Source organism: Sorex fumeus, unplaced genomic scaffold (genome assembly GCF_029834395.1).
Source record: "Sorex fumeus unplaced genomic scaffold, SorFum_2.1 ptg000006l, whole genome shotgun sequence".
Taxonomy (NCBI): domain Eukaryota; kingdom Metazoa; phylum Chordata; class Mammalia; order Eulipotyphla; family Soricidae; genus Sorex; species Sorex fumeus.
In genome coordinates, this window is record NW_026606063.1 from 39,868,513 (window position 1) to 39,895,351 (window position 26,839).

The window sequence follows — 26,839 nt, forward strand, 5'->3', positions numbered from 1 at the left end:
TGGTGGCTAGAGCCCCAATTCAGATACTGGCACTTGTTGGATCCCTGAGCACTGCCTGGGTTAACACCCAAGACCTGAGCCAGGAGTAGCCCCTGAACACTTCCAGATATGCCCCCATACACACACAAAAAAATTAATCAATAACTGTTTGAGTTTGAATTTGGGGCCGCTATGATCACTTCATCCACTTGATAGGGAGGGAAGTCACAGTAGCCGGCAACGCTGAAACCAGAGGCACATGGCGGGGTACAGGCTGAAGGGGAGCTCCATGGGGCCGCTGCCTGGACCCAAGACCCAGCTCCCTCATGGCCCTTCATGCATGCAGTCTGTGTCCTTGTCCATCAACGGAGACATCGGCAAAGCCTGCACCGGGGGGCCTGGAGGGCTTGATGGCAGCCCAACCCCTGGCTCAGCGCCCAGCTTGAGACCGTGAGGATACTTTCCTTATCCGTCGAGCAGCAGGATGGCTCCCAGGGCACAGAGAAGCAGCAGGGTGAGGCATGCATGGGAGGCCGAGTCCCCTCCCAGTGCCCTTGACGGCCCTCCCGCCCCCGCCCAGAGCCGACCTCTCACCTCCACCCGGAGGATGTCATCAGCCGGGAGATCCTCCACCTTCTGCTCGCTGTGCTCCACGAGCTTGGTCTCCAGGGCGAGGAGGAGCCGGCCTCGGTAAGCCACGCCTTCCCCCTGAGAAGAGTGAACAGGGGCTGTTCGGGCCTGAGGTCACTCACCCCCGGGGCACCCAGGTGAGGAAGCGGTGACACAGAGCTCAGGGCACACAGGCTGGGAACCCAGCTTCGTCCTGGCCAAGGGAGACAAGGTCCGATGCAGGCAGGGTCTGGGCCCTCCCAGGACAGCACAGAAAAATGGAGCCAGGCCTGGCTCTGGAAGAGAGGAAGCAGGAAAGGGCCAGCCGGGACAGCCGGGTGCGGGGAACTCGAGGACTAGGGTCTGTTCCTCCCCCATCTCCCTTGGGTCAGAGCAGACCCAACCCCTGGCCCCACCAGGTGAGAAAACCCCCATGTGCGCAGTCTCCACGAGCAGGAGGAAGGGGGGGCGGGGACTCTAGCCGGCTCACCTTGCCCGTGTTGAGCTCTGCATAGGGGTCCGGGAAGCCGGTGAACTCCCGGGGGCTGCCGTACAGGTTGACATAGCAGGGCCCAAAGGTGGGGAGGAAGCCCAGGTGGTCATCCACTAGGAGACAAGGCCAGGATGAAAGGAAGGGCCCAGTGCAGATTTCCGGACTCAAGCCCACCCCCTTGGGGCTCGAGCCCATCCCTGGCTGTAGGTGCCCAGCATGGCATGTGATCAAGCCCCCCCCCCCACACACACACACATGAACAGAGGTCCTGAGGGTCCCCACTATGTCGCTGCTTCTGTACACAGCACCCCCTGGCCTGCTCCAGACTCCCACGTACCCCGTTCACAGGGGAGGAAGCCCAGGACCCCAAAGGGTCTCAGTCAACATGCAACATGCAGAGTTGGGGTTCAGGCTCCCCTTTGCCCTGCCCCTCTGCGACTACACCCCAGCCTACACCTCCCCACCGCTCCCTGCTCCCCAGCCTGGGCAGAGGCCAGAGAAACCATCTCTCAGGAGGCCAGGATGGGGGACCCGCTAGGTGGCAAGGCTGGGGGGGGGGGGGGAGGAATGGTCTAGCAGGGCTGCCCTGCAGGCCACTACAGGTGGCAGGAGCACTGGTCCCTAAGTCTGAGCCCCTGGAGAGAGGCTTGGGGCAATGAGAGGTTTGAGCAAGAGGGCATTTCTGTACCCTGGAGCAGAATCACCCATATGCCTCTGCACTGTCCACCTTCGGGGCTCTACCAATTGGTGAGGGAACCAGGAGGCCAGGCTGAGGGACAGGGTATATCATTAAAGATCTGTGCACGGTCTGCACAATGATTGGTCTTGTGAGTTTCAGCTCACCCTCCTGTTCCCAATGGCCTCACAACAGCCTCCCTGTGAGAGCACCAGCACCAAGTCGTCCCTGCGGGAGCACTAGCCTCAAGTCTTCCCTGAGGGAATATCAGCCCTGAATCCTTCCTGCGGGAGCACCACCCCTGAATCCTCCCTGTGGGAGCACTATTCCAGAGTCCTCCCGCCAGGAGCACTAACCTGAAATCCTCCCTGTGGGAGCATCATCCCAGAGTTCTCCCTCCAAGAACACTAACTCATGCCCTCCCTGTGGTAACATCAGCCCCAAGTCCTCCCTGAGGAACACTAACCTCATGTCCTCCCTTGGGAGTACCACCCCTAAATCTTCCCTGTGAGAGCACTATCCCAGAGTCCTCCCGCCGGGAGCACTAACCTGAAATCCTCCCTGTGGGAGCATCATCCCAGAGTTCTCCCTTCAAGAACACTAACTCATGCCCTCCCTGTGGGAGCACCAACCCCAAGTCCTCTCTGAGGAACACTAACCCCGTGTCCTTCCTGTGGGAGCACCACCCTTGAACCTCCCCCTATGGGAATACCAGCCTCAAGTCCTCCCTACAGGTGTACCAGCCCTGAATCCTCCCTATGGGAGCACCAACCCTGAGTTCTCCGTGCAGGAGAATACACCTCAAGTCATCCCTGCAGAAACACCAACCCCAAATTTTCACTAGTGGAGCACCAGCCCTGAGTCCTTCCTGCTGGAATGAGTGCATCCACTGAGCCCCAGCTGGACTGGAAGGTGAAGGGGATCCCCTGGAAAGCCTTCCAAGTTATTTGCATATATAAATATGTGTATTTATATATGTAAATAACAGCAGGAGAAATGTAATGCCCAGGGTTGGTCCTGGAGCCCTGCGGGTGCACCTCAATCCCTGGCAACCAGCACCCTCTCCCCTCTAGCAAGCGCCCAAAGCCCATCCCCCCACCCCTGGTGTCCCCAAGGAAAAGCACATACGGTTGGTGGCTGGAAGAGACTTGACCACACCTGCAGGCTCCTCTGAAGCGTAAAGAAATGGGAAAGGAGTTAGGATGAGCCTGGCCAGAGAAGATGGGTTACATGAACAAGCGTGTGTACTGAGAGCGGCAGCAGATGGATAGATGGACAGGCGGTGCCTGCGTGTGCGTGCAGGAGGCAGATGTGCACAGTTGTGAACTTATCACAAACTGGATTGTCCCCTCATCTCTCCCACCGCCCCCCCCCCCTCCCGCCCCTGCAACCTAACCCCTGACAGACACAGCCCCTTCACCCACCCTGGGTGCCTTCCGGGAAGTTCCTGCCCACTCAGGACTGAGGGGAGGGTTGTGTGTTCTGTTTGTCAAGTGGAAACTACACCCCAAACCCATTTGAGAGACTGCACAGGAGGAAAAGGTGCTCTTTCCCCCAGAAAGGCAGGTGGGGGTTCCTGGAACTGGCCGGAGTTTAGGCAGAGAAAGGGCTCCATCATGTAGGCAGGTAGGCCTGGAAGCACGCCGGGAAGCAGGCATTTAAAGGCACAACATCTCCACCTCGTGGAATGTTCCAGTACTGCCTCCAAGAGAACCGGCATTTTCACAGCAGCGGGCATTGGGGTCTGCCCTCTGGCACCTGTTGCTTCCGGGGAAGTGGAGCATCAATAAAGCTCAGCTGGCTCGCTGAAGGTCCAATACACCCGTGTGTGTCCCTGCACGCCGGTGAGGGCGGGGTCTGGAGTTGACAAAACGGACACTGTGTTTCTGGCAGCCTTCGCGCTTCTGCACTCTGTCCCTCATTTCTAGGAAGGTTCAAGAGTCGCAGCCCCAGGGCCGTGTCCCCCTCGGGGCTCCTTCTGCTGATTGTCCTCTCTGATTTCTTCTTCTTCTTCCAGCACCTTCCCTGCCAGCCCTCAGTCTACGAAGTGTGACTGACTCCCAAGGCCTGACCAAATTCAAGGCTCTGTTTTATAACTGTCCCGATTCTTCCCACCCATTACCAACAAACAGGTCACTATCATTACCTGTTGGTCTCAAACAACAACAACAACCGAATAACAAAAAATTCCTATGGTTGTTTCCCCACAACTCCATGAAGGGTGTTAAGAACCAAGAGTTTCACAACAACTGACAGGGAAGAATGAGCAGAGACAAAAAGAAGAGGTGAGAAGAAGAGGAGGTGGGGGGGGATGCTGGAAGTGTGCATGAGAGACTGGGCTGGCAAGGGTGGGCAGGATAGGCCCAACCATGGGGACACAGACCTGGCACCCAGACCCCAGCAAGGTCTCAGCCAGGAACCTGGGGCTGCAGAAACCCTTGCTCATGGGCATTTTCCCATCCAGGGCCTGGCTTTTCATCTGTGGGGGATTCTGGCCCGCGGGAGCTTTCAATAACTGCTCAAGGACCGACGGGGGCCCAGCTGCAGCCCCCACACCAGCGGCAAGGCAAGGACCACAGGAAGGAAACTGATGCCATTTTAAGCTCCTTCCAAATGATTACAAACAGGCCCAGCCAGTTATCTCAGGCTAATGAGGCCAAGGTCACAGTCCAGACCCCCGTGTGCTTCTTGCAGAGGCAAACGCAGCTTCCCACCCACAGACCGGCTCAGAATCCTGGCGGCAAGCCGGTGCCCGGCCCGCCACAGATGGCCGCTAATCCCACCAGCCATCTGACCGGCACATGCTCTGGTGCCGAGGCGGCCGAGGAGTGACTGCTGAGAGGCCTCTCTCCCCCAGCAGCCCTTTCATCCGTCCCCTCACTCAGCCAGCACTGACCAGGCATAGCACTGGGCACCCAGTGAGGCCTGGCACTCTGGTTCCCAGCTGGGGGTAGGGGGCAGGGGCAGAGGCGCCCGAGCACCGAGGATCATCCGGGCTCTCTCCCCTGAGCCTGCAGACAGCTCAGAAAGTCGAGAGCAGATGGACGAGGGAAACCACCCAAGACAAAGCCTCTATTGAGCGCTCGTCGCCCCTCTGCCAAAACACAAGTGTTTGGGTGTGTTTTCCTTAACCCAGGGGACCAGGGCTATGGAAGCCCCAAAACACAGCTGGAGGAGCCAAGCCCACATCCATCACCCAGGAGAAGCCAGAAGGGCCTCGCCGGCCCCCACCCCACCCCAACGAAGCACATCGTGGTGCAGACTGTCCCCGGGAGCCCGCGTGGTGTGCCCCTGGAAAGGCCAAAGCCAGCCCTGCCCGCCTCACCTCCTAGCACAGCCCACAGGCCCCCGGCTCCCCCCAAACATGAGCACCAAGCAGCAAACGAAACAGAGAAACCTCTGGGAAACCGCAGGGAAATCACCCGCCTCCGCGTTCCAAAGGCTAAAAGCAACGCGCTTTGGGTTTCTCCCCTATGGAAAAACACGGTCGGCCACCAGCACTATTTCTGCTGCCAGTCTGTCCCATGTCACGCGCTGACTGGCTCCAGGGGCACGTTGGGGAGGACAGAGGCTTCTGAGAAAGAAAGCAAGACACCTCAGAAAACATTCTGACAAAACACGTCAGTGCAGACTCTGAGGCAGACTCGCGTGAGCCCGGGCATAGCTGCAGAGGAGTTTGTCCAGGGCTGTTCTCAACCAGAAGAAAACCAAAAACACACCAACAAAGCCTCTGGGTGAGGCCCACACCTGGGGGGGTGGAGGTGGGGAGCAAAAGCCGTCCGAACCACTTGGCTGAGTGGCGGCTTGGGGAGGACAGACAGATGAAGAGTCCCCTGTGGCTGGGAGGTATTAGAACCAACACACACACACACACACACACACACACACACACACACACACACACACACATACACACACGCACATACACACAAATACACATATACACACATACACATATACACACACATAAACACACATACACAGCGAGAGAGAGAGAGAGAGAGAGAGAACCATGGAGAAACTGCCAACAACTATAAGGAAAGTGGCAGCACCCAGGGTCAGTGGGAGAAAGAGGTCAGTCCTGGGGCTGGAGCGATAGCACAGTGGGAAGGACATTTGCCTAGCATGCGGCCGACCCGGATTCTATTCCCAGCATGCCATATGGTCCCCTGAGTACTGCCAGGAGTAGTTCCTGAGTGCAGAGCCAGGAGTAACCTCTGTGCATCGCTGGGTGTGACCCAAAGAGAAAAAAAAAAAAAAACAAGAGAGGAGAGAGAGGTCAGCCCTAAGCTAATGGGCAGGAGGGCTCCGGCTGAAGTGGGGCGTGGAATTCTTTTGTAGTCACAGAGGTAAAGAGATGGAAAGGCGCATCTATCTCACCCTGACTAGGGTGTTCTCAAGGAATGTAAGAGACAGTGTGAAAAGCGGCTCTGCCCATCCCAAACCACCCAGGTTGCCCATGACCTGAGCGCCATCTAGTGGCCGGATGAATATCCCACTCATAGTCCATTGACACAAGTCATGAGGACCCCAGAGAAAGAACTAATCCAACATGAACCCTGAAATGAAGCCCCAAAATGGGGGACAGGGACCTAAACTCTTCCTCAGGATTACATCAAACCAAGCAGCTTCTGTATTGCAAATGGGACAAAAAAAAAACATCAAAAATGGGGAGAAGGGGACTGGAGCAATAGCACAGTGGATAGGGCGTTTGCCTTGCACACAGCCGACCTGGGTTCGATTCCCAGCATCCCATATGGTCCCCTGAGCACCGCCAGGGGTGATTCCTGAATTCAGAACCAGGAGTAACCCCTGTGCATCGCCGGGTGTGACCCAAAAAGCAAAAAAATTGGGATGAAGAGGCAAGCATATATTTCTTTAAATAAGGCATTCAGAAGACTGACAGATACATGGGAGAAATGCTCTGCATCACTGATCATCGGGGGAATGAAAAATCAACAATGAGATATCACCTCACCTTTGGAATGGCCAAAGGCCCTGCCTGCCTCACCTCAACCAGTGACTCTAGCACATATTTTTTTTAATGGACAAAAACAAGCACTGCTGAAGTGGATGTGGGGAGAAAGGAACCCTCCTCTTTGGCTGGTGGGAATGTCAATTGGTTCAACGTCTTTGGAAAACAATATTGACACTTCTCAAAAAACTAGGAATGAAGCTCCCATATAACCCAGCAATTGCACTTCTCAGCATCTATCTCAAAGGCCCCAAAATAGTATTTTAAAAAAAGTGACACCCACACTCCTATGATCATTGCAGCACTAATAACAGTAGCCAAAACCTGAAGACAACCCAAATGTCCAAGAACAGATGTCTGGATAAAGAAACTGGTACATATATGCAGTGGAATACCACTAAGATATAAGAAAAATGTAATCACGCAATTTACCCCATTGTGGATGGAATTGGAGGATACCGTGCTGAGTGAAGACAGACAGGAGAGGGAGAGATACAAGGCAATCCCTCTCGTATGTGGGATATAAAGAAATATAGACTGGGAATACTGAATAACAGCAATAGAACCCAAGAACTTATTCACAGAATTGAGCTTACCAAAAGCAGGGGGCAGAGGGGTGTTTGGGAAGAGGCCTGAGGCAGTGTGGAGGGAAGCAGACACTCAGTGAAGGGTGTGGTGCTTGGCACTGCAGGAACACCTGCACTTCTATGTTTACCACAGCTCTATTCACAGTAACCAGAATCAGGAAACAACCCATGTGCCCAAGAACAGACAACTGGTTAAAGAAACTTTGGTGCATCTACACAATGGAACACTATGCAAATACTAGGAAAAATGAAGTCATGAAACTCACTTATAAATGGATTGACATGCAGAATATCATGCTGAGTGAAATGAGTCAGAATGAAGGACAGACATAGAATGACTGCACTCATTTGTGGAATATTAAAAACATTAAAAATATAATATGAAACTAACACCCAAGGACAGTAGAAACAAGGGCAAGGAGGATTACCACAGTTGGAAGCCTGTCTTGAAGTGCTGGGGGAGAAGGGAATTGGTTGGAAGCCTGCCTTAAGTGCTGGGGGAGAAGGGAATTGGGATAGATAAAGGACCATTATGACAAAGATAGTTGTAAAGGATCACTCTGGATAGGAACTTGTGCTGAAAGTAGGTAAAGGAATAAACACGATAACCTCTCAGTATCTGTGTTGCAAACCATAACGCCCAAAAGAAGAGAGAGGAAGAGGGGAAGCGGGAGGGGGGATAAAAGAAAAGTGCCTGCCATAGAGCCATAGAGGCAGACTGGGGGGAGGGGGCTGGAGCAATAGCACAGCGGGTAGGGTGTTTGCCTTGCATGCGGCCGACCCAGATTCCCAGCATCCCATATGGTCCCCTGAGCACTGCCAGGAGTAATTCCTGAGTGCAGAGCCAGGAATAACCCCTTGTGTATTGCTGGGTGTGACCCAAAAAGCAAAATAAATAAATAAATAAGGCAGACTGGGGAAGAGGGGGTGGCAGGAGAGAAACTGGGATCATTGGTGGTGGGAAATGTGCACTGGTGGAGGGATGGGTGTTGGATCATTGTATGACTGGAATCCAATCACGAGCAGCTTTGGAACTGTGTACTTCATGGTGACTCAATTTTTTAAAAATTTTTAATTAGGGGCCAGAGCGATAGCACAGCGGGTAGGGCGTTTGTCTTGCACGTGGCCAACCCAGGTTCGATCCCCGGCATTCCATATGGTTCCCCAAGCACCGCCAGGAGTAATTCCTGAGTGCAAAGCCAGGAGTAACCCCTGAGCATTGCTGGGTGTGACCCAAAAAGAAAAATAAATTAAATTAATCAGCTTCTTTAAAAAATGTAAAAAAATTTTTTTAATTAAAAAAAGTGTGGTGTTCGGCATGAAACCCTACCATAACAGTACTGGAAGTCTCACTGTTTCACATGTTAAGAAGGAAAAATAAGAGACCACCCTGGTGGTGGTTAGTATGCCCAAGGTACGTACAGTAAAAATAGGATAATTTATTTTTTAAAAAACTCTCCTTTGGGGAGCTGGTGGTACAAGTCATGTTGTCAGGAAACAGTGACAGAAACATCAGAGGTTCTCTTTGGTGCCATCCCAAATCCAGAGACAGGATAATGCCAGTCAGGGTGCTGGAGAGGAGGTATTTGCCATGCCAGGAGTTCTGTTATGCCAGCTTGCCGTCTCTCCCACCCACTCCCTCCCCCTGTGCATGGGGGCGGCCATCGGAAATCCCCTTAGCATCGAGAGGGGCTGTGTCCTGGTAGGGCAGTGCCCACAGGAGGCGTGGCAAGTGAGCCCTGGGCGAGGACCCTTCTGTACAAGCTGAGGGCACTGAGCATCCACTGCAAAGTTCTCTACTTCTATGTATGCTGGATTGGATTTCTCTATAGGGAAAAGACTTTGGCATGTTTGCTTGTTTAAATTTAGAGAACCTAGAAGAAAGCATCAGTAAAAGTCTTTACTTCCAGAGAGCAGTCAGCTAGAAGCTGGACGTGCATCCTGTCCTCCAGGTCAAGATCGGGGAAGATGAATGGATAGAGTCAGCTCCTGTCTAGAAATCCCAACACTCAGTGGATCTTGATAGAGAGAAAGTGGGAATAAAGGGGAGGGAAAGGAAGCATCTGTAGGATTCAGGACAATGTTTGCCTGACAGTCTCAGGAAACAATTTGGAGTCTCCTATCGAGAGCAAGAAGACATTGCTTCTGTGGAATGAAGCAAAGGGCAGAAAACAAAGGGCAGAAAACAAAAAAGAGAATTTAAAATGATTGACAGAGGAAAGAAAGAAGGGACATGACAAGAAATTAAAACTGACACCGCCATGGTTAGGAAGCACATGGGAAGCAATAAAATAGAATGGAGACAGAAGGGGGAGATGGATTCGTGATGCAGAAAGTCAATAGCTATGATAATAAAAAGCAAGCATGACATTGGGGTGGACTGTGAAGCCCGGCTCACTAAGAATTTAACGTCTGTAGTTTCACTGGAGTCTCACAATGAACTAATGAGGCTGGAACTGGTGAATAGAGACCAGAGTGACTTGTGTGGCCACAGAGAAGCAGAACCAGAACCCACACTGCCCGCCACGCTTCATTCCCTGTAAGAGGCTACATGATAGAACAAGAGACTATTCCTGCATTTTAGACTCTCAGAAAAAAAGAATTCAATGAAAAGAATGCCTGCACCCAGATAGATCAAAATAATTGTTGTCTTCTGTTGTTGTTGAATTCAATGTTACCTATTTATTATTGTTTTGTAATACTGCATGATTTGGGGGGATACTGCTTCATATCTCTATAAAGACAGAAGCCAACAAACTTCACCACATCCACCACCCTATGATTCAAATGACCCCACTACCCATTCCTCCATTCTCGCTCCTCTTTCCCTCTGCTAGACATCAAGTTCTTCCACCTGAGAGGCTCTGCATTTGCTAGTGTGCCTGCTCTGTCTCTTATTATTATTATTATTATTATTATTATTATTAAATCACCATGAGATAGTTACAAAGATTTCATGTTTAAGTTTCAGTCATACAATGATCGAACACCCATCCCTGCACCACTGCACATTTTCCACCACCAATGTCCCCCAGTAACCCCCCTCCCCCACCCCATCCCTGTTTCCTCTATGGCAGACAATTTCCCTCTTACTCTCTCTCTACTTTTGGACATTATGGTTTGCAATACAGATACGGAAAGGTCATCATGTTTTGTCCTTTGTCTACTTTCAGCACACATCTCCCATCCTGAGTGATCCCTCCAACCATCATTGACTTAGTGATCCCTTCTCTATTCCAGCTGCCTTCTCCCCCAGCTCATGAGGCAGGCTTCCCACTGTGGAGCAATCTTCCTGGCCCTTGTCTCTACTGTCCTTGGGTGTTAGTCTCAGATTATATTATTTTATATTCCACACGCACATCTGCGCTGTTTCTTATAGTCTGCCTACCTGTGAGTGATTTCATCCAGCAACTGCCTCTTCCTGACTTACTCCACACAGTATAATCCTCTCAAGTTCCACCTTTGGTGTCCAAAACCACACCTCATCCTTTTCATCACTGAGCAGTATTCCATTGAATATATACATCAGTTTCTTCACCCAGCAGAGTAGTTTCAGACTTACTTTTCTATTACTGGATTTAAATACCTTACTCCAGTCTCTCATTATAAATTTATGTCTCTCTTGCAGAGTTTCTTGTGTGCATAACATGGATATCTCCTGACTTCTTATCCATACAGCCACTCTGTCTTTTCATTGAAGAGTTCAAACCATTTACAATGGTTTCATTGAAGAGTTCAAATCATTTACAATGGCTAGAACAATAGTGGGGTAATTATTGATATATGGGGCTGAATTATTCCCATCCTGTCTTTTGTTTTCTGGTGATTTGGTGATCTTTGCTTCTTTGTCCGTGAGCTTCTGTCTGCCTTTTCCCTTTGTACCCTTGGATTCTCCTGATTTCCCTTTGTAATTCCCTCAGACTCTCCCATTTTTCATCTAAGTGTCTCTGGATCATGTAAGTGTCATATTTTGTTCTGTGGTCACCCTGAGGTCTAAAGCAGTCTCTGTAGTAAGATGGTCTTTCTTGTGCTGGCAGACTGCTACGATTCTGTCCTCTTCCTCCCCTTTTGTTATTATCTTATTGTATTCCTATTTCTGGTTCTGTATTACTCTCTATCACCATACTTAAGGTTCTATGCTCCTGTAGAATTCCTTTCAACCCCTTTTTTTTAATTAGCCACATCCAGTGGTATTCAGGGACGACCACTTTCTGCTCTGTGCTTGAGGACCACACCTGGCAGTGCTCAGGGAACCATGTTCAGTACCTGGGACTCTAATAGGATTCATGGCCACAGACACATGCAAGAAAAGCCCTTAAACCTCTCTCTGGCCCCCTTTCAACATTTTCTGCAGTTTAGGCCTGGTGGTGACAAACTCTATTGCCTTCTATTTATTGGTGAAAGTCATTTTCTCAGTTATATTTGAAGCTATTCTTGGGCTTGGAAGTTTTATGGGGAACTCTTTTTTCAGGGGGCAGTGAATTTTCTTCAGTGTAGGGTTGTTTGGGGCCATACTGGGGCAGTACTCAGGGGCTATTCTAAGCAGGATTGAGAGTTCTGCACTGATAGGGATTGAACCCAGGGCTCCTACGTGCAAAACATGCTCTCAAGTCTACTGAGCTGTCTCACAAGTTCTAGACTGGAAGTCTTTCTCTTTTAGAACTGTGAATATTTCATTCCACTCTCTATTAGCTCTGCCCGTCTCAGAGAGCCCTGCAAGCTACCGAGAGTATATCGCCCACACGGCAAAGCCTGGCAAGCTACCCATGACGTATTCGATATGCCAAATACAGTAACAGAAGTCTCACAATGGAGACGTTACTGGGCCCGCTCGAGCAAATCGATGAACAATAGGAGAACAGTGTTTGTGTTTGACTCTCTATTAGCCTGTTGAATTTCTGCTGAGTCCCTTATACTAGCCTGAACCAGGTATACTTTTTCCCTAGCAGTCTTTAATACTGTTTCCTTCTTTTTGACTTTTGATAATTTCACAATGGTGTCTCTTGGTGTGTGTGGGTTTTTGGGGGGAGGGGGTAGTTTTTTGTTTTTGTCTTTTTGGATCACACTCAGCGATGCACAGGGGTTACTCCTGGCTTTGCACCCCAGAATTACTCCTGGCAGTGCTCAGGGGACCATATGGGATTCTGGGAATCAAACCTGGGTCAGCCACGGGCAAGGCAAACACCCTACCCACCGTACTATCACTCCAGCACCTCTTGGTATGTTTTTATATGCTTAGAAATATAAGCATTCATCAGCTTTGTGCATCAATTCTTTGTTAGGTCTGGGAAGTTCTCTTTAGTGCTTTTTCCAGAATAGGAGGTGACCACACCTAGCAGTGCTCAAGGCCCACTCCTGGTGGCTGGTATTCCCAGGATCCTTATGCTTTGTCTCCTAATGAAGTCTGGGAGCTCTCAAAGGATTTCTTCTTCACTTATCCTCAATCTTATTTCTCTCTCCTCTTCCCTGACAGATAGTTATCTCCAATATCAGCTATTCTTCTGTCTGTGAGATTGAGTCTGTTATGCTCTCCCTGGGGGGTATTTACTTCATTCCTTGTGCTTTTCCTATCCAGCATCTCTGTTTGGAATTTTTTTTAGTTGAATCACAGTGAGATACATAGTTACAAAGTTGTTCATGATTGTGTTTCAGTCATATGATGTTCCAACACCCATCCCTTCACCAGTGTACATTTCCCACCACCAATGTCCCTAGTTTCCCTCCCTTCTCCCCCACCCCTGCCTGCTTCTATGACAGGCACTTCTCTTCTCAAAGAACTCACTCCCCCTCTTGCATTTCCTTTCTTCTTTCATTTGTTTCATTCCATGTCATTTGATGCATTTGATGCATCTTATTGATTTTCTTCATAAATAGTTGAATTGTGTTAGAGTCCCCATTTCCATGTGAAGAATGGTTTGTGAATTTTTTTTTTCTCATTTGTTCTGTTAGCCGATTTAACCTCTGGCATTTGCTTGGTTGCTGAAGAGGAATCAAGGTAGTTCTTCTATCTTGTTTATTTGCTTGTTTGTTTTTGCAGAGCCCAGGTCTCAGGCAAGGCACACTCTACCGCTTAGCCTCACACCCAGATAACTTACTAGAGGTGAAGTTGTATTAGCTTTTAGGAGGTTGAGTGTGAGAAGAGAGCCATCTGTCAGAGACTTCCTTCAAACACCTGTCAGAGGCTTCCTTCAAGCACCGGCCTGGGTGAGGTCAACCAGTCTGAGCATGAAAAATCCCATGCTCCCTCCCCTGCCCTAAGTAGATTTAGTCTAAGATTAATGACGGTGGTCCCAGACACTCCTCAGGACTGGGCCTCAGGCAGCCGCTGCCATCCCTGGTTTACTAGGAAACTGTCCTACAGGGATTCTCAATGAAGGCGTAAGGGATTCTCATCCATTCACCGGATGCCAATTCTCCCTCTGGTGAACCAAGCTATGAGGCAGGTTTTTCTTGCCCAAGGCTTGGGAGGTGTCCAAAGAATCACTGGGCCTTTTGTCTGATCCCAACTCCCCAGCGTGGGCAGAGACTGTGGCTCCTTCTCTCCTTGTTAGCAGGTTCCCTGGAGACTCGCATGATCTCAAGGTCCAGGCACTTGCCCTACTTGGAAGCTTGTTTAGTAGCTGGAGGCTCAGGCAGCTGTGAAGCTTTAGCACTGATGGGGAGGGTTCTGTCTGGTAAAAATTGCCTGAGTTTCAGAGTCCAATCACTACACACACACCCTTTCCAGCAGTTGAGGGGGAGGCTCACTTAGTTGGGGAGCTCACTGGTACCCTGAAGAATTGAATTCCCCCAGAGTCTGCCCCCTGGCCCTGCTAAGTTTATCATTTGAGCGACAGAACCTTAGAAGCAGTTGGCTTTGCCCAGGCAGTAGCTAGAGCTCAAACTTCCGTTCCCCATGGCTCCAAAGCAATGGGCCGTGGGGCCCTTTCAAATATGTGGGTTGTGGATTGATCATCCTCTGGGGATAAACTGATGAAAATTGTATGAGATGCAGTGCTGGTTTCTGGTTGTGTCCGTCCTCCCTTTCCTTCCCTTTTTGCTATGTTACATGAACAACTGGGGTCACACCTGGCTGTGGTGTTTGCACACTTGGCTGCAGGGCTCAGCAGGTCACACAACTCACAGTGCTCACTTACTTGAGGTGCAGTGCTCACAGAGGATTGCTCACTTGGTTGGAATGTCCACACTACTGCAATGGCACAGCATAGGGGGTGATGTCAGGGACCAGACCTCACACCTGATAGGCAGGAAGTGCACTACTGAGTCACAACTCTGGGCCCTTCCAGTTGTGTTTTAAGGGGTCCTTTTTCCTGATATGGTCTATTCCTCTACCTTGTAGCATGTTATGTTGGCATGGTCCCTAAAATAATATATACAACAACCCGATAACCTGTACCTACTCAGGTAAAAAACATAAACATACAGAATGCCTACAAAGGAATGAAATTGAACTTCTGCCACAAAATACAAGAAAATGAAGTTAAAATTTTGACTAACTATTCTATTGTAAATACATGTACACATAGGTACCTGTGGTGATAGATGTATAGAGAGTTCCATATAACTGTGGGGCTTACTGAGGGCCAAAGCCGGATGTTTGGAACAGAAATCATATTTTCATTATTCAAGTAAGTAATAGCCACCAGAAACTTGAGAGATAAGCTAAGATGTTGTAAAATAAAATGGCAAAAGTTAGTCCACAGAGAGCTAAAGCGTGAAGATACAAAAAAGTTGAAACTTGGAAAAGAAATGGAAATATTAGAAACTGGGGCCAACGCAATAGTGCAACAGATAAAAACACTTGACTCACACACAGCTGACCCAGGTTCAATCCCCAGTACCCCATATGGTCCCCCAAGCCCTGCCAGGAGTGATGTCTGGACACAGAGCTAGGAGTTAGCCCTGAACACCACTGGGTGTGTGCCCACAACCAATAATAATAATAATAATAATAATAATAATAAGTAAATAAAATTGTAAACAAAGCCAAAAGCTGATGCTTATGGCCATACTACAATTTTTTAACTTTAAAGAAATTATTTAAAGATGGCTAATCAAGATAAAAAAAGAAATAAACACAAATGCATGTCATAAAAAAGCGAGAGAGGCCACAGGTGTTGGGGTTGTGATGATGACACTGCACACAACCATCGCAACCAATAAGAAGACCTCAGTGGAACAAATACTCCTCTAGTCAGTGCTCCAAACTAACTTTAGTAAAAATGACAACCAAAATTTAATAAAATTTAATAACAGCCATAGGAGAAAATGAGAAGCTTTTTAAGGGCTTATAGTATACCCACTCAAAAAGGGAACTGAGCCCATATGGCTTTATGGGTGAATTCTTCCAAACCCTCAAAAGACTATATTCTTATGTTATATGAACTGATCCAGATGTTAGCAAAGGCTTTAACGCTTTCCAATTAATTTTATGATGCCAGCCTAACCTAGATACTAAAACTGCTTGAAGAACAATAAACAGATCTACCAAGTAAAGAAAATAGAACATTTAAACACAGGCCCCAAGACACAGTTAGGAATCCAGTAGCAAAAATGGTAGCATTTCAAAATATAGGAAGGTGATTCATCATATGTAGTCTTGGTATCACCAAAGAACAATTTTGATCAAAGTCATGCTGGGTCCTTGTCTTATTCACTTAGGAAAACATGAAAAGATTTGGCTATGTAAAAATGTGTAGTTCCTAACTGTCGAAAGTTATTAAATGGTAAAATAAAACTGACAAAGAAAAAAAGAATTATCCCATCAATGACAGGGAGACCGTCATCATGCATATACATACAGTATTCTTATAAAAATGATAAAAGAACAACATTGTTGTTTTAACAGTGGATGAGAACAAAAGCAGGCTATTTATAGTAGCACTGTAGCACTGTCCTCCCTTTGTTCATGGAATTGCTCTAGCGGGCCCAGTAATATCTTCATTGTGAAAGCTCCCTGAGGTGTATTCAATATGTCAGACACAGTAACAACAAGTCTCACAATGGAGATGTTACTATAGTAGAATAAGTATTAATTAAACATATGATATGTAAATATAAAGCAATTATTAAAATATCACCAAACATATATTGGTCAACATCCTCAATTATGAGTGTAATAAAAATTTAAGTGGGCCAAAGAGATAGTACAGCGGGCACTTGGCCAACTCATAAGGTCCCCTGGGCAGCGCCAGGAGAGATCATGAGTTCAAAGCCAAGAGTTAAGCCTTAGCACCACTGCTGCCACCAATGGTAAATCCTTACCATTGCATGGGTGAAGGTGCCACAAAATGAGTTTATGGGAGTAATTACAGTGTTAACTATGCAGTCTTTCGAAAGGGCTATTTGATATATACCAAATGTCCTACTATTCAAATCCTTTGATGTAGAAATTCCATCTTGAGTGTTCATCCAAAATCGAAAACCATACAAAGTCTTAACTACAAAAATATTCAATATAAAATTAGTGGTTGCAATATAGAAGAACTTAAAATAGCCAAAATATTACATGTTAATTAGTGTGATGAAGGTACAGTCACACAATAGGATGTACATTCTTCTCAAATTATATTGTGGCCTAAGAGAGTTCAATGGGCTGAGCACGTGCATTGGATGTGGGAGCCAAGGCTTAATCCCTGCCCTCCGAGTGAGTATAGTTGGAAATTGCTCCCTCAAGCACTGAGCTAGGGATAGTCCCCAAACAACACTGGGTGTGGCCCAAAAACTAAAATTATAAAACTATATTACAGAAAATATTTAATAATCAGAGTAGACATCTATGAGACTAGATATAACCTATGTAGTAGTGCCATATGGTGAAAGCAGATTTTCAAAACAATATTTTTCATCTATAAACATGGGTGCATACATTAATACATACATATATGTGTGTACACATATTTTTTCATACACCCAGAAATGCCCTAAAATAGTATTTTTTACTATGCAGCTTTCAGGAGAGATGAAGTCATGAACTTTGCTTACAAATGGATAGACATGGAGAGTATCATGCTAAGTGAAATGAGTCAGAAAGAGAGGGACAGACATAGAAGGACTGCACTCATTTGTGGAGTATAAAACAACATAACATGAGGCTAACACCTAAGGATAGTAGATACACAGGACAGGAAGATTGCTCCATAGCTGGGAGCCTGCCTCATGAGCAAAGGGGAGAAGACAGCTGGAATAGAGAAGGGATCACTAAAAAAAGATGGCTGGAGGAATCAGTTGGAATAGGAGATGTGTGCAGAAAGTAGATAAAGGACCAAACATGATAACCTCTCAGGGTCTGTATTGCAAACCATAATGCCCAAAAGTAGAGAGAGATTGTGGGGAATCATATCTACCATGGAGGCAGAGGGAGGGTGGGAAAGGGGGGTTATACGGGGACATCGGTGGTGGGGAATGTGCACTGGTGGAGGGATGGGTGTTTGATCATTGTGTGATTGTAACCCAAACATGAAAGCTTATAACTATCTCATGCTACCGAGAGTATCTCGCCCCCACTGCAAAGCCTGGCAAGCTCCCTGTGACGTATTCCATATGACAAACACAGTAACAATTAAAAAATTTAAATAGTAATAATAATAATAAATAAAATTTAAAAATAGTATTTTTGATTGGAAGGTAGGGTTTTTAGGAAAATTTTATGTTCTTCTTCCAAATTAACACTTTAAGGTTTTACAAAATGATCAGGACTTCCATTTGAACATACTAGTGAAGCCTATTTGGCAGCACATGGTTGGCAGCAAGGAACCAGTGGGTGCATGGCCCCACTGCATGAGCCCCTCGTTGTCCCACGAGGGCACAACTTTAGGCTCCTGCCAGGCTGCAGGCAGTCCTAAGGGTCTGCAAGTCCATCTCCCTCATTGGCTGAGCCCTTCACCTGCACATGGCCAACAGCACCCAGCCCTCCGCCTCTTTTCTACAAACTTTCCTCGCTACAGGGGAAGACACGCCAGGCCTGGAGAGGAGAAGAACCCAGAGGGCAGAAAAGCGGGAACTCACCTTCAATTTCTCCTCCAGGGGCGGAGATTTTCGACATGCTCAGGTAGGTGGTGGCCACGATGTCATTGTGGGTGAGGCGGTCCCTGGAGCAAGGGGGCAGAGAGAGACTGAACACAGGCAAGGCTCACAAGTCCCAGGTCACCCGGAAGGAAATTGTGCATAGTTCAAGGTGGCCTGGGCGTCATTGGCAAGAGACCGGAAGGAAAGTGTTGGCTGGAACCAAGTGTCAGCTTCTGGGTAGCCAGCAGACACTGCTCTGGGGTCACCTGCAGAGCGAGATGCAGTGGCCAGAGGCCAGAGGCTGCTCCCAGAGCCAGATCCTGAGCCAAACCAAGCAAGGCTCTAGGAGCTCAAGGAATATCTATGGAGAGCCGGGGAGAGAGTAGAGGGCCCTCCCCTCGTTCAAGGCCTGGAACTACTGGAAGCCCAGAACCGCTAAGTATAGCCCTAGAGACCTCCAAGTATGGCCAGGCATGACCCTGGTGTCCCCAGCACTGCAGAGCCTCAGCGGTACCACCTGCTTGGATCCAACCACTGAACGGCCAGCCCTGTGCCAGTAGCTGAGAGCTGCTGTGTATGGCCCTGGCCCCACCCTGAGCACTGCCTGGGAACAACTGGCCCCTCAAAAAAATTTCAAAGAAAGGTCCAAGGAGAAGGTCAGTTGCCCAGGGAGAAATCGTGTCTGAGGCCTCCATTTGAATTATCCAGGCCAATGCACTGCTCCTTTTAGTAGCAGGCTCTACGTGCAACAAAGCACTGTTATCTTTAACTTGCAGGACCCTTGTCACAGCCTTCTGGAACGGAGCATTTTATCACCCTCCCTGTGGCCCAGACAAACAGCAGAAAAGGATTTTCCCAGCGTCAGTCTGGATAGGAAGCACAGAGGCAGTGTGAGACCCCGGGGTCCTGACTCAATCTCCCATCATGCCATGGCTCTTGTTCCTGGGACAGAGCCTGCACTCCCAGGGGGAAAGTTGGTCCCCACCCCCCCACACACACCTGCACAGCTCAAGGTTGGAGGGGAAACTGTCCGGGAAGCCACCCCACTGGGGAGTCTATGCACCAGCACGGTCCTGGGCAGAGCTTCCGGTGCCACGGCAGCTGCCTCCTGATAACATCGGGTATCAAGAACTAGCACTTAATGCCCTTCAGACAGCCAACCACTGGGCTAAAACCATCGCGAGGCTCGGCCCATTCAATCCTCATGTCAGCCTAGGAAGCAGGAGCCACAAGAAGCCCCACTGTCAAACGAGGAAACTGAAGTTGACAAATTGCACAATCTGTCAAGAGGACAAAGCTGGTGGGGTGAGAGGCTGGACATGCTGGAGGTAGAGTTGAACATTGAGTATGTGAGTGTCACCGGCTACTTCCTGCCCAGGCTGGACCAGAGCTCAGGCTGGTGGTTTTGACCACTGGAGGACATTATTGTAGACATTTTTGGCATAGTGAGGAGTGTTGGGGTAAAGGGAAACCCTGGTTGGGGCTAAAGCAATAGCACAGCAGGTGGGGCATTTGCCTTGCACACGGCCGACCCAGGTTCGATTCCCAGCATCCCGTATGGTCCCCTGAGCACCACCAGGAGTAATTCCTGAGTGCATGAGCCAGAAGTGACCCCTGTGCATCCCCAGGTGAGACCAAAAAAAAGCAAAAAAAAAAGTATCCCAGAGAATTTTCTCTGGGATATTGAATTTTCTGATCCAAAAGGTCACAAGCTGAGAAGGCCCACTCCGGGTCAGGCAAGACCTGTCTTCTTTCTGACATTTCCCTGGGTGTCTTTCCCTCCTTCTTGGAACCCAGTTCACCCTCTCTCCCTACAGTGCGTACTCTGGCCAGAGGTACAGCGATGTCCCCAGGCCCCAGACATACCTCCACACAGATGTTTTCTTTGTCCGGAAAGTCTAACCCCACAAGACACCCCTTCCCTTCTGCACCTTCCTTCCTCCCTGTGTTTCTCCTGGAAGTGATTCACTTTGATTTCTACAGGTTTTCATCCAGGAAGGGGGTAGGGAGCTTTGATATTAGGGAAAGTAAATTTCCAGCACATAATAAATAAAATTAAAAAATAGCATTTCACTTATCATTTGTTCCTGGAGAACGATGCTAGTGGAGACAGTAAAGGGGATGTTACCTTCAACATTTTATGATGAGGAAATCAGCACCACCTGTCCCAAATTTCACCACACAATCGCCGCAAAATTTTATGGCAAATGTGTTGTGGTTTTGTTTTTGTTTTTTTTTTGTAAAAAAAAAAAGTGGAGTGCAGAAAAAGAAAATAAGTGGGGTGCAGCCATTATGTGAAGCTTTTATTTCCATTGTTTCAGTACTGCTGGGGGGGGGGGGGGGAAAGAGGTACAGTGATAACAAGGTTCAATGCAGTGTCTGGAGTCTGGCTTCCTCCCCGGAGAGAAGGAAGACTCCTGACATCTGGGTTTCTCTGAATCAAGTACGAGGACGGGAGAAGAGGGGGGTTCTTTATCAAGGGTAGTTTTGGAGGTTCTTATTTCAGGGTTCTGGACCCAAGTGGTGGTAGAGGTCAACGTGGGTTTCCTTATGCAAAGCCTGCATTCCAGCCCTCTGAGTTAACTCTCTGGCCAGATTTTTATTTTTTTTTTTATAAAAAAAAGGGGGGGCCTTTTTGGTTTGTTTTGTCTTGAGTTTTTTTGTTTGGGGGCCACACCTGATCATGCTCAGGATTTACTCCTGGCAGCGCTTGGGGAACCAGATGCAGCTCTGGGGATCAAACCAGGGTCGGCCACATACAAGGCGAGCACTTGAACTCCTCTTGTACGATTTTGCCAACCCTGAAAAAAAAAAAAGTATTTTTGTCAAATTGAATGGAAGTCAAAGATACAGGGGAGGAAAAAAGAAAAGCCAATATCATATTTCCAGGAGTCAGGTAATAACAAAAGTTTATCTGAGTTTTCTGGGAAGAAAGCACTTTTCTGGATAGGAACTTGTAACAGCAGAGTGCTTGCTGGCCAAGAACTGGGTTTTGGGGTTTGGGGTTGCTTTTGGAAAATACAGCAAGTCTGAAAATAGACTCACAATAAAAATGCCACTTCAACCCAAAGCAGAACCAAACCACCAGATGCCGTCATGTGTTTGGATTGTACAGTATGCTGCTGTCTCAACACAGCCCCCCTTGAGTCCCGGCAAGTCCTGCAACCCCGGGACCCCACCCTAAGGGGGGCACAGACTCCTGTGCACCCACACACTCGGCCCCCTCCCCCGGCCCCGGTCAGCCCAGGCACGCACACGTGTGCGCAAGCCCCAGGAGCCGAGACAGAGAGCGAGCTCTGTGACCTAAAGCTCAGCTCAGCTGTCTCCAAACCGCTTCCCCCCCACACATACCGCGGTCGGCCCGAGGCCTCTCCCTCCTGGCCCTGCCCGCCTTCCCTTCCTCGCCTCTAATTCTCACAAGCTGTTTTCTTTAGGCTTGGGGAACTGGCACGCACTTTAATGGCTCTGTGGCCTGGGGGTTTTCCCTGGTCTCTCATTATCCTCCTGGCTGGGGGTGCCATGGGCCTGAGACCAAAGGAGGACACGCTGGGAACCACACGGCCAAGACTTTTTGGGGGCAGAGAGAGGGCAAGTCCCTCTGTTTGGAAAGCCTGGCGCAGAGTCGGTCGTGGGGAACACACAGCGGTGCCCCTGAGCTGGCGGTGGGCACCTCGCCGGGGCAGTCAGCAGCACCCAGGGCTGAAGAATGCAGGCTCTTGGCCACTGGGCAGGGTGCACGCAGGGCAGGTCACTCCCCTGACCTTTGCAAACCCACTGCGCTGTCCTCCCAACAGTAGAAGCCTGAGCTGCGGTGCAGGAGGGTTCCAGGGGTGTTAGGTTTGGTTTTAACTTTACGTTCTGTTTTGTTTGGGACCCCACCCAGCAGTGCTCAGGGCTGACTCCTAGCTCTGTGCTCGGAGGACTCTGTGCTCACTTCTGGTGGGGCTCACCCCTATTTAGTGCCCAAAATCGAACTGAGGTTGGTGGCAGGTAAGCCCCCCTAGATCCACTCTACTATTACTATCTCTCTGACCCCATTAATTGATTTTTTTTTCTTTTTCAAAAGCATCTAGATAATTGTCATCCTCCCTTTGTGTGGCAAAGCTGCCCAGGACAGCCTAGCGCTGGTCCCCAGCCTGGGTCCTCCCTCCTCCCCACCCACAAGAACTGCCCTCCCTGCATATGGAGCCCCAGTGTGCGTGCACACACACACACACACACACACACACACACACACACACACACACACACTCCTGCCTTTGTTGATGCTGCTCTTCTCGCTGACTGTCCCTTACCGCAGACTTACCAAACTCACCTCACCCAGAAAGTTACCAGGTTCCCCCAGGAGGCCTGAGTCCTCCTGGGAGAGGGTCCCCCACCCCACTGGAACAGACTCTTGGAGATGCCCCCCCAGGTTGACTGAGACTCACCAGTCGACGACTCGGATCCGCATCTTCTCACACATGGAGGGGAACTGCGGGGGAAAGATGGGCAGTTCGGGGGGAGCAAAGGCCCAGGTGATCCCCGAGGGCTGTGGGGAGTCGGGGAGGTGCCTATGCCCTCCTTGTGGGGAAAGCCCTCGGACAACTCACCATGGCAGGCAGCGTGATGCTCTGGTTCCACTGTGGGTTGGCCGTCTTCTCCAGGATCTTGCTGCAGAGCTGGATAAACAGGGGTTAGGTGAGTGGAGCTGGCGGGGGGGGGGGGGGGGGGGGCGGCTGAGCCCCCTGTGGACAGCCACATGGGCACCAAGGCCCTGAGGGTGTGTGGTGGGCACAGGAGGCACAGGGCAGGAACTAAATCGAAGAGACAGAGTTCAAAGGCTCAGTCAGAGCAGAACTGGGCAGGGGAGGGGCTGCCGTGGGATTCACTCCACACACCTTTGCCCCTCTCCGGTCCTCGCCTGTAGCTGGCTGAACATTCCCCAGTGCCATCATTCACAAGGACCCTAAATGCAAGGCCCTGAGTTCAGACTGGCTTTGCCAGGGTCCCTAGAGCCCAGGCAATGCCCTGGGGAAGATGAGAGGCAGGGGTGGGCAAGGGAGGGCACTGGGCAGCCCAGGTGTGTGTGCGAGTGAGAATCGGCAGTACCCGTCCAGCCGCCGGCCCTATATCTGTGCTTCCACACAGGGAACAAACCCTGCAGATACGCGAAGAGGAACCAGGCTTGTAGCTCAGGGTCTCCGCCCCACTCCTGGGGGTCCCAAGAAGGCCCCATGGCTTTATGTTGGACCCACTCAGGGGCCACAGGACTGGGCTTCAGTCATCCAGAACATGGTAGGTTTGAAGACCTTTTAAAAGCAGAGGTGCGGCAGGGCGATGGTTCAAAGGACACTTTGCATGCTGGAGGCTGGGTTCAAACCCCAGCATCTCAGGGACCCTAAGCAGCACCCAGAGCAACCCCGAGCCATAAGCTGGCGTGGCCCAAACACAGCCACAATATTAATCATCCTCCGGAGCAGAGCGTTTGCTCTGGCTCCCCGCTTCCAAGCATTTCCTCATTTTGTGAACACATCAGGGGTGCTTCTGTTCCTCCATCCAATGAGGGTGCAGTTTCCCAGGGGCCAGGACATGGCCTTCCCCCACCGTCAAGGCACCCAGTGCCAATGTCTGTCCCCACATTCTTCTCCCCTGGGACGAGACCCACGGCAGTGGGTTCTGGGGAGGGTGGTGCCAGCACACAGCCACACTGTGAGCAGAGGATGGTCAGTCATTAATTAATGGCCAACTCACTCTTGGCTGTGCTGAAGTTTGGACAATAAAAAAAAAGAAGAAGAAAGAAAGAAAGAAAGAAAGAAAGAAAGAAAGAAAAAAAGAAAGAAAGAAATTCTAACAGTAGTTCTCTCCACAGTGGTGTGAGAAGTACAGAAACACAGTCACTTATTTTCATGCTCCTTGATTTCCTCCGATTTTCTTTAAATTTTGCCAAATGAAATTTCTATCCCAACAATCAGTGGAACTATTCCACAGTCAGTGTCAGTGTTCCTGCCTTGCAGTACATCTCCTTTCCTCCTCTCCTATCTGGAAAACACACACACACACACACACACACACACACACACACACACACACACATTTGTCAGCCTCTTAGTGGCTTACCTAAATCAAGCAAGCCACACGTCTTAGATTAGAGTGCCACCCAGTGTCCATAAGAGAAAATGCAATGAGGGCAAGGCAGAGAAACGTGGGCAGAGAACAAAATTCTTCAGACCGAAATGTAATGAGATCAAGAAACTCATAGCTTAAGGGGGTAGGGGTAGGGGGGACAAGGGGAGAAAGAAATGGCAGGAAGGGCGGAACAAAGAGAGGAAAGAGACCATAAGGAGATGACCAGGCGAGGAGGGGCATGTGCAGAAGCCTGAGGACCACCAGAGAAAGCTGACAGGCTAAGGCTTTCCAGAGTCAATGTCTCAACTTCCTCCTTCACGATAAGCCACTTGCTGTAGAGGGGAAATGGGGCCTAATTTGCAGGAGCCATGAGCTTTACCCAGTTTGGGTCAAATCCTCACCCTCCACCTCCTCCCCCGGACCTCCCTAGAGAAAACCCAGGTCCAGCCAACAGCATCTCCGAGTAGGCCTGGGAGGAGGCACTAGCAAGGACTCAGGAAGCCAGAGCTCCAAGACTCGGCTCAAAGGCAGCCACTGGACGTGAAGGCAGGTGGGTGCTGCTTCTCCACAGCCCATCGTGGTGGGAATATGGAATAACCACCCTGATAGAAGACTTTCCCCATCTGGAAAATCAGGACAATTTACTCCACTCCTTGGGGGAGAACATCTGCAAGACTGTTCAAGCCATCCTTCCTCCTTCCACATCATGCGTCCAGGATGTGAGTGGTGCAGCCCCCAGAGAGCAATGTCCGGGCCATCATGCACTCTCCCCCGACTGGGGCCCCCTCCATGTGCACATACCTCTGCTGGGGGGTGGGCACTGAGGACAGCATATACCCCACTCTGCCCTCCCTCCCCAGCACCACGCACAGACTCAGCCCCCTCCCACAGGCAACCCCACCCCCACACTCCTTACCATTTTCCCTGCAAAGCCCACTTCCAAGAAGGGGTCCACCAGGTTCTTCTTGTTACTGTCAAAGCCAAAGATCTGCTTCACATTGTCCATCACAGCATCGTCCACTGGGGAAGGACACACTGGTCACTGACTGCTCCCCCATCTGAAAGCCTCAATTTTCCATCACTGTCCAAGCAGTCGGTCTCTAGCATTCCCCCCCCCCCTCCTTCCTCCACAGGCCCTTCAGTGCTGGGCCTCCAGGCCATGCCACCTCCTTCCCCAACTCAAAACAGCCTGTCCACTGTCCCCTCTGTTCTCGAAGACTCCAGAAGAGCTTCACCAACTGACCACTGTCATGGGTGGGTTAGAGATCCACACTGAAGGGTGACAAATAATGCAGGGAAGGAGGAAAGTGGCTCCGAAAATATCTTGTTATTGGCACTTTGTTTATATCTGTAGGTGCAGTGGGTTACCTAGAATTAACCAATAAGTCAATTCTATTTTTTAAAGAAACTATGGGAGCTGGGGGTGTGGCCCAGTGGTCCAGGGCTTCTGAGACTCTAGTTCTATCCCTAGTACTTTGGGGGGGGGGGCAGGAATCAAAGCTATACTAACATATTACTGAGTTATCCATATCACATACATATGTGGGTAATTATGGGTAGATATACATACATTTGCATGTATAAAAAATGTATGCATGCAGATAAAAAAGAGCGCAAGGAGGGGATAGTGGAAAAATTGGGGGTGATATCCCCCAGTATATAACAGGTATACACTGGTTAATGGCTGCATGAATGTTTAAGAGCAACAAAAGCAAATTGCTGGCTTACCCAGATACTTATTTCTATTTAAACAACATTGCAAAAGCTGACCGCAAAACTCCTGCACCAAGAGCAAATGTGGCTCTTGCCTTCCCTTTGGAAGCTCACTGCCTCGCTTCTGCTGCCTTAACCCATACACGCAGAATGCTTTTAAACATGTTTTTAATGCCCAGTTGATAACCAATCTACATTTAGAGGTTTTCCCTGCGATTTTTGTCTGATTAGCTTAAACAACAGGAAGCCATTTCATTTACTGAAGTCATTAGTCAAAGCAGAAATCTTCAATCAACTAATTTTCTGCAAAACTTTCAAGCCCAAGTTATGGCTGGAGACAGAGAGAGAGAGAGAGAGAGAGAGAGAGAGAGAGAGAGAGAGAGAGAGAGAGAGAGAGAGCAACATGTGACCGTTTTTGCAAATTCTGCCACAGACAGCCACTGACCTGATTATACTAGCAAATATTCCCAAAGACAGCCTCAAATGAAACAAAACCAGAAATGCAACCCAAACCCTGAGAGCTTTTAAGAACAACCAGAGGCTGTGGATGTGGCCCAGTTATAGAGCTCTTGCTTTGCATGCATGAGGTACTGGGTTCAATCCCCAGCACTGCAGAAATATCAAGTCCTACCAGGATGATTTAAACATGCAGCCTGACTGACTCCCACGGCCCTAAAATATTCAATATAATT

General features: G+C 49.3%; 1 protein-coding gene across 16 annotated transcripts in view; it reads right to left on the bottom strand.

The window, feature by feature from the left end:
- Positions 1–26,839, bottom strand: part of DYSF (dysferlin) — a 223,830-nt gene that overhangs the window by 128,556 nt on the left and 68,435 nt on the right. For 9 of the 16 annotated variants that reach the window (XM_056123866.1, XM_056123861.1, XM_056123859.1 and 6 more), the window contains 6 exons: positions 25,351–25,454; positions 22,919–22,987; positions 22,757–22,800; positions 18,327–18,409; positions 1,079–1,194; positions 574–687 (listed from right to left, as the gene is read on the bottom strand). In XM_056123866.1, the coding sequence (XP_055979841.1) occupies positions 574–687; positions 1,079–1,194; positions 18,327–18,409; positions 22,757–22,800; positions 22,919–22,987; positions 25,351–25,454 (530 nt within the window). Of the gene's footprint in view, positions 1–573; positions 688–1,078; positions 1,195–2,885; positions 2,928–18,326; positions 18,410–22,756; positions 22,801–22,918; positions 22,988–25,350; positions 25,455–26,839 lie in introns of all 16 variants that reach the window. The other 7 variants (XM_056123864.1, XM_056123857.1, XM_056123849.1 and 4 more) reach the window with 1 other exon arrangement.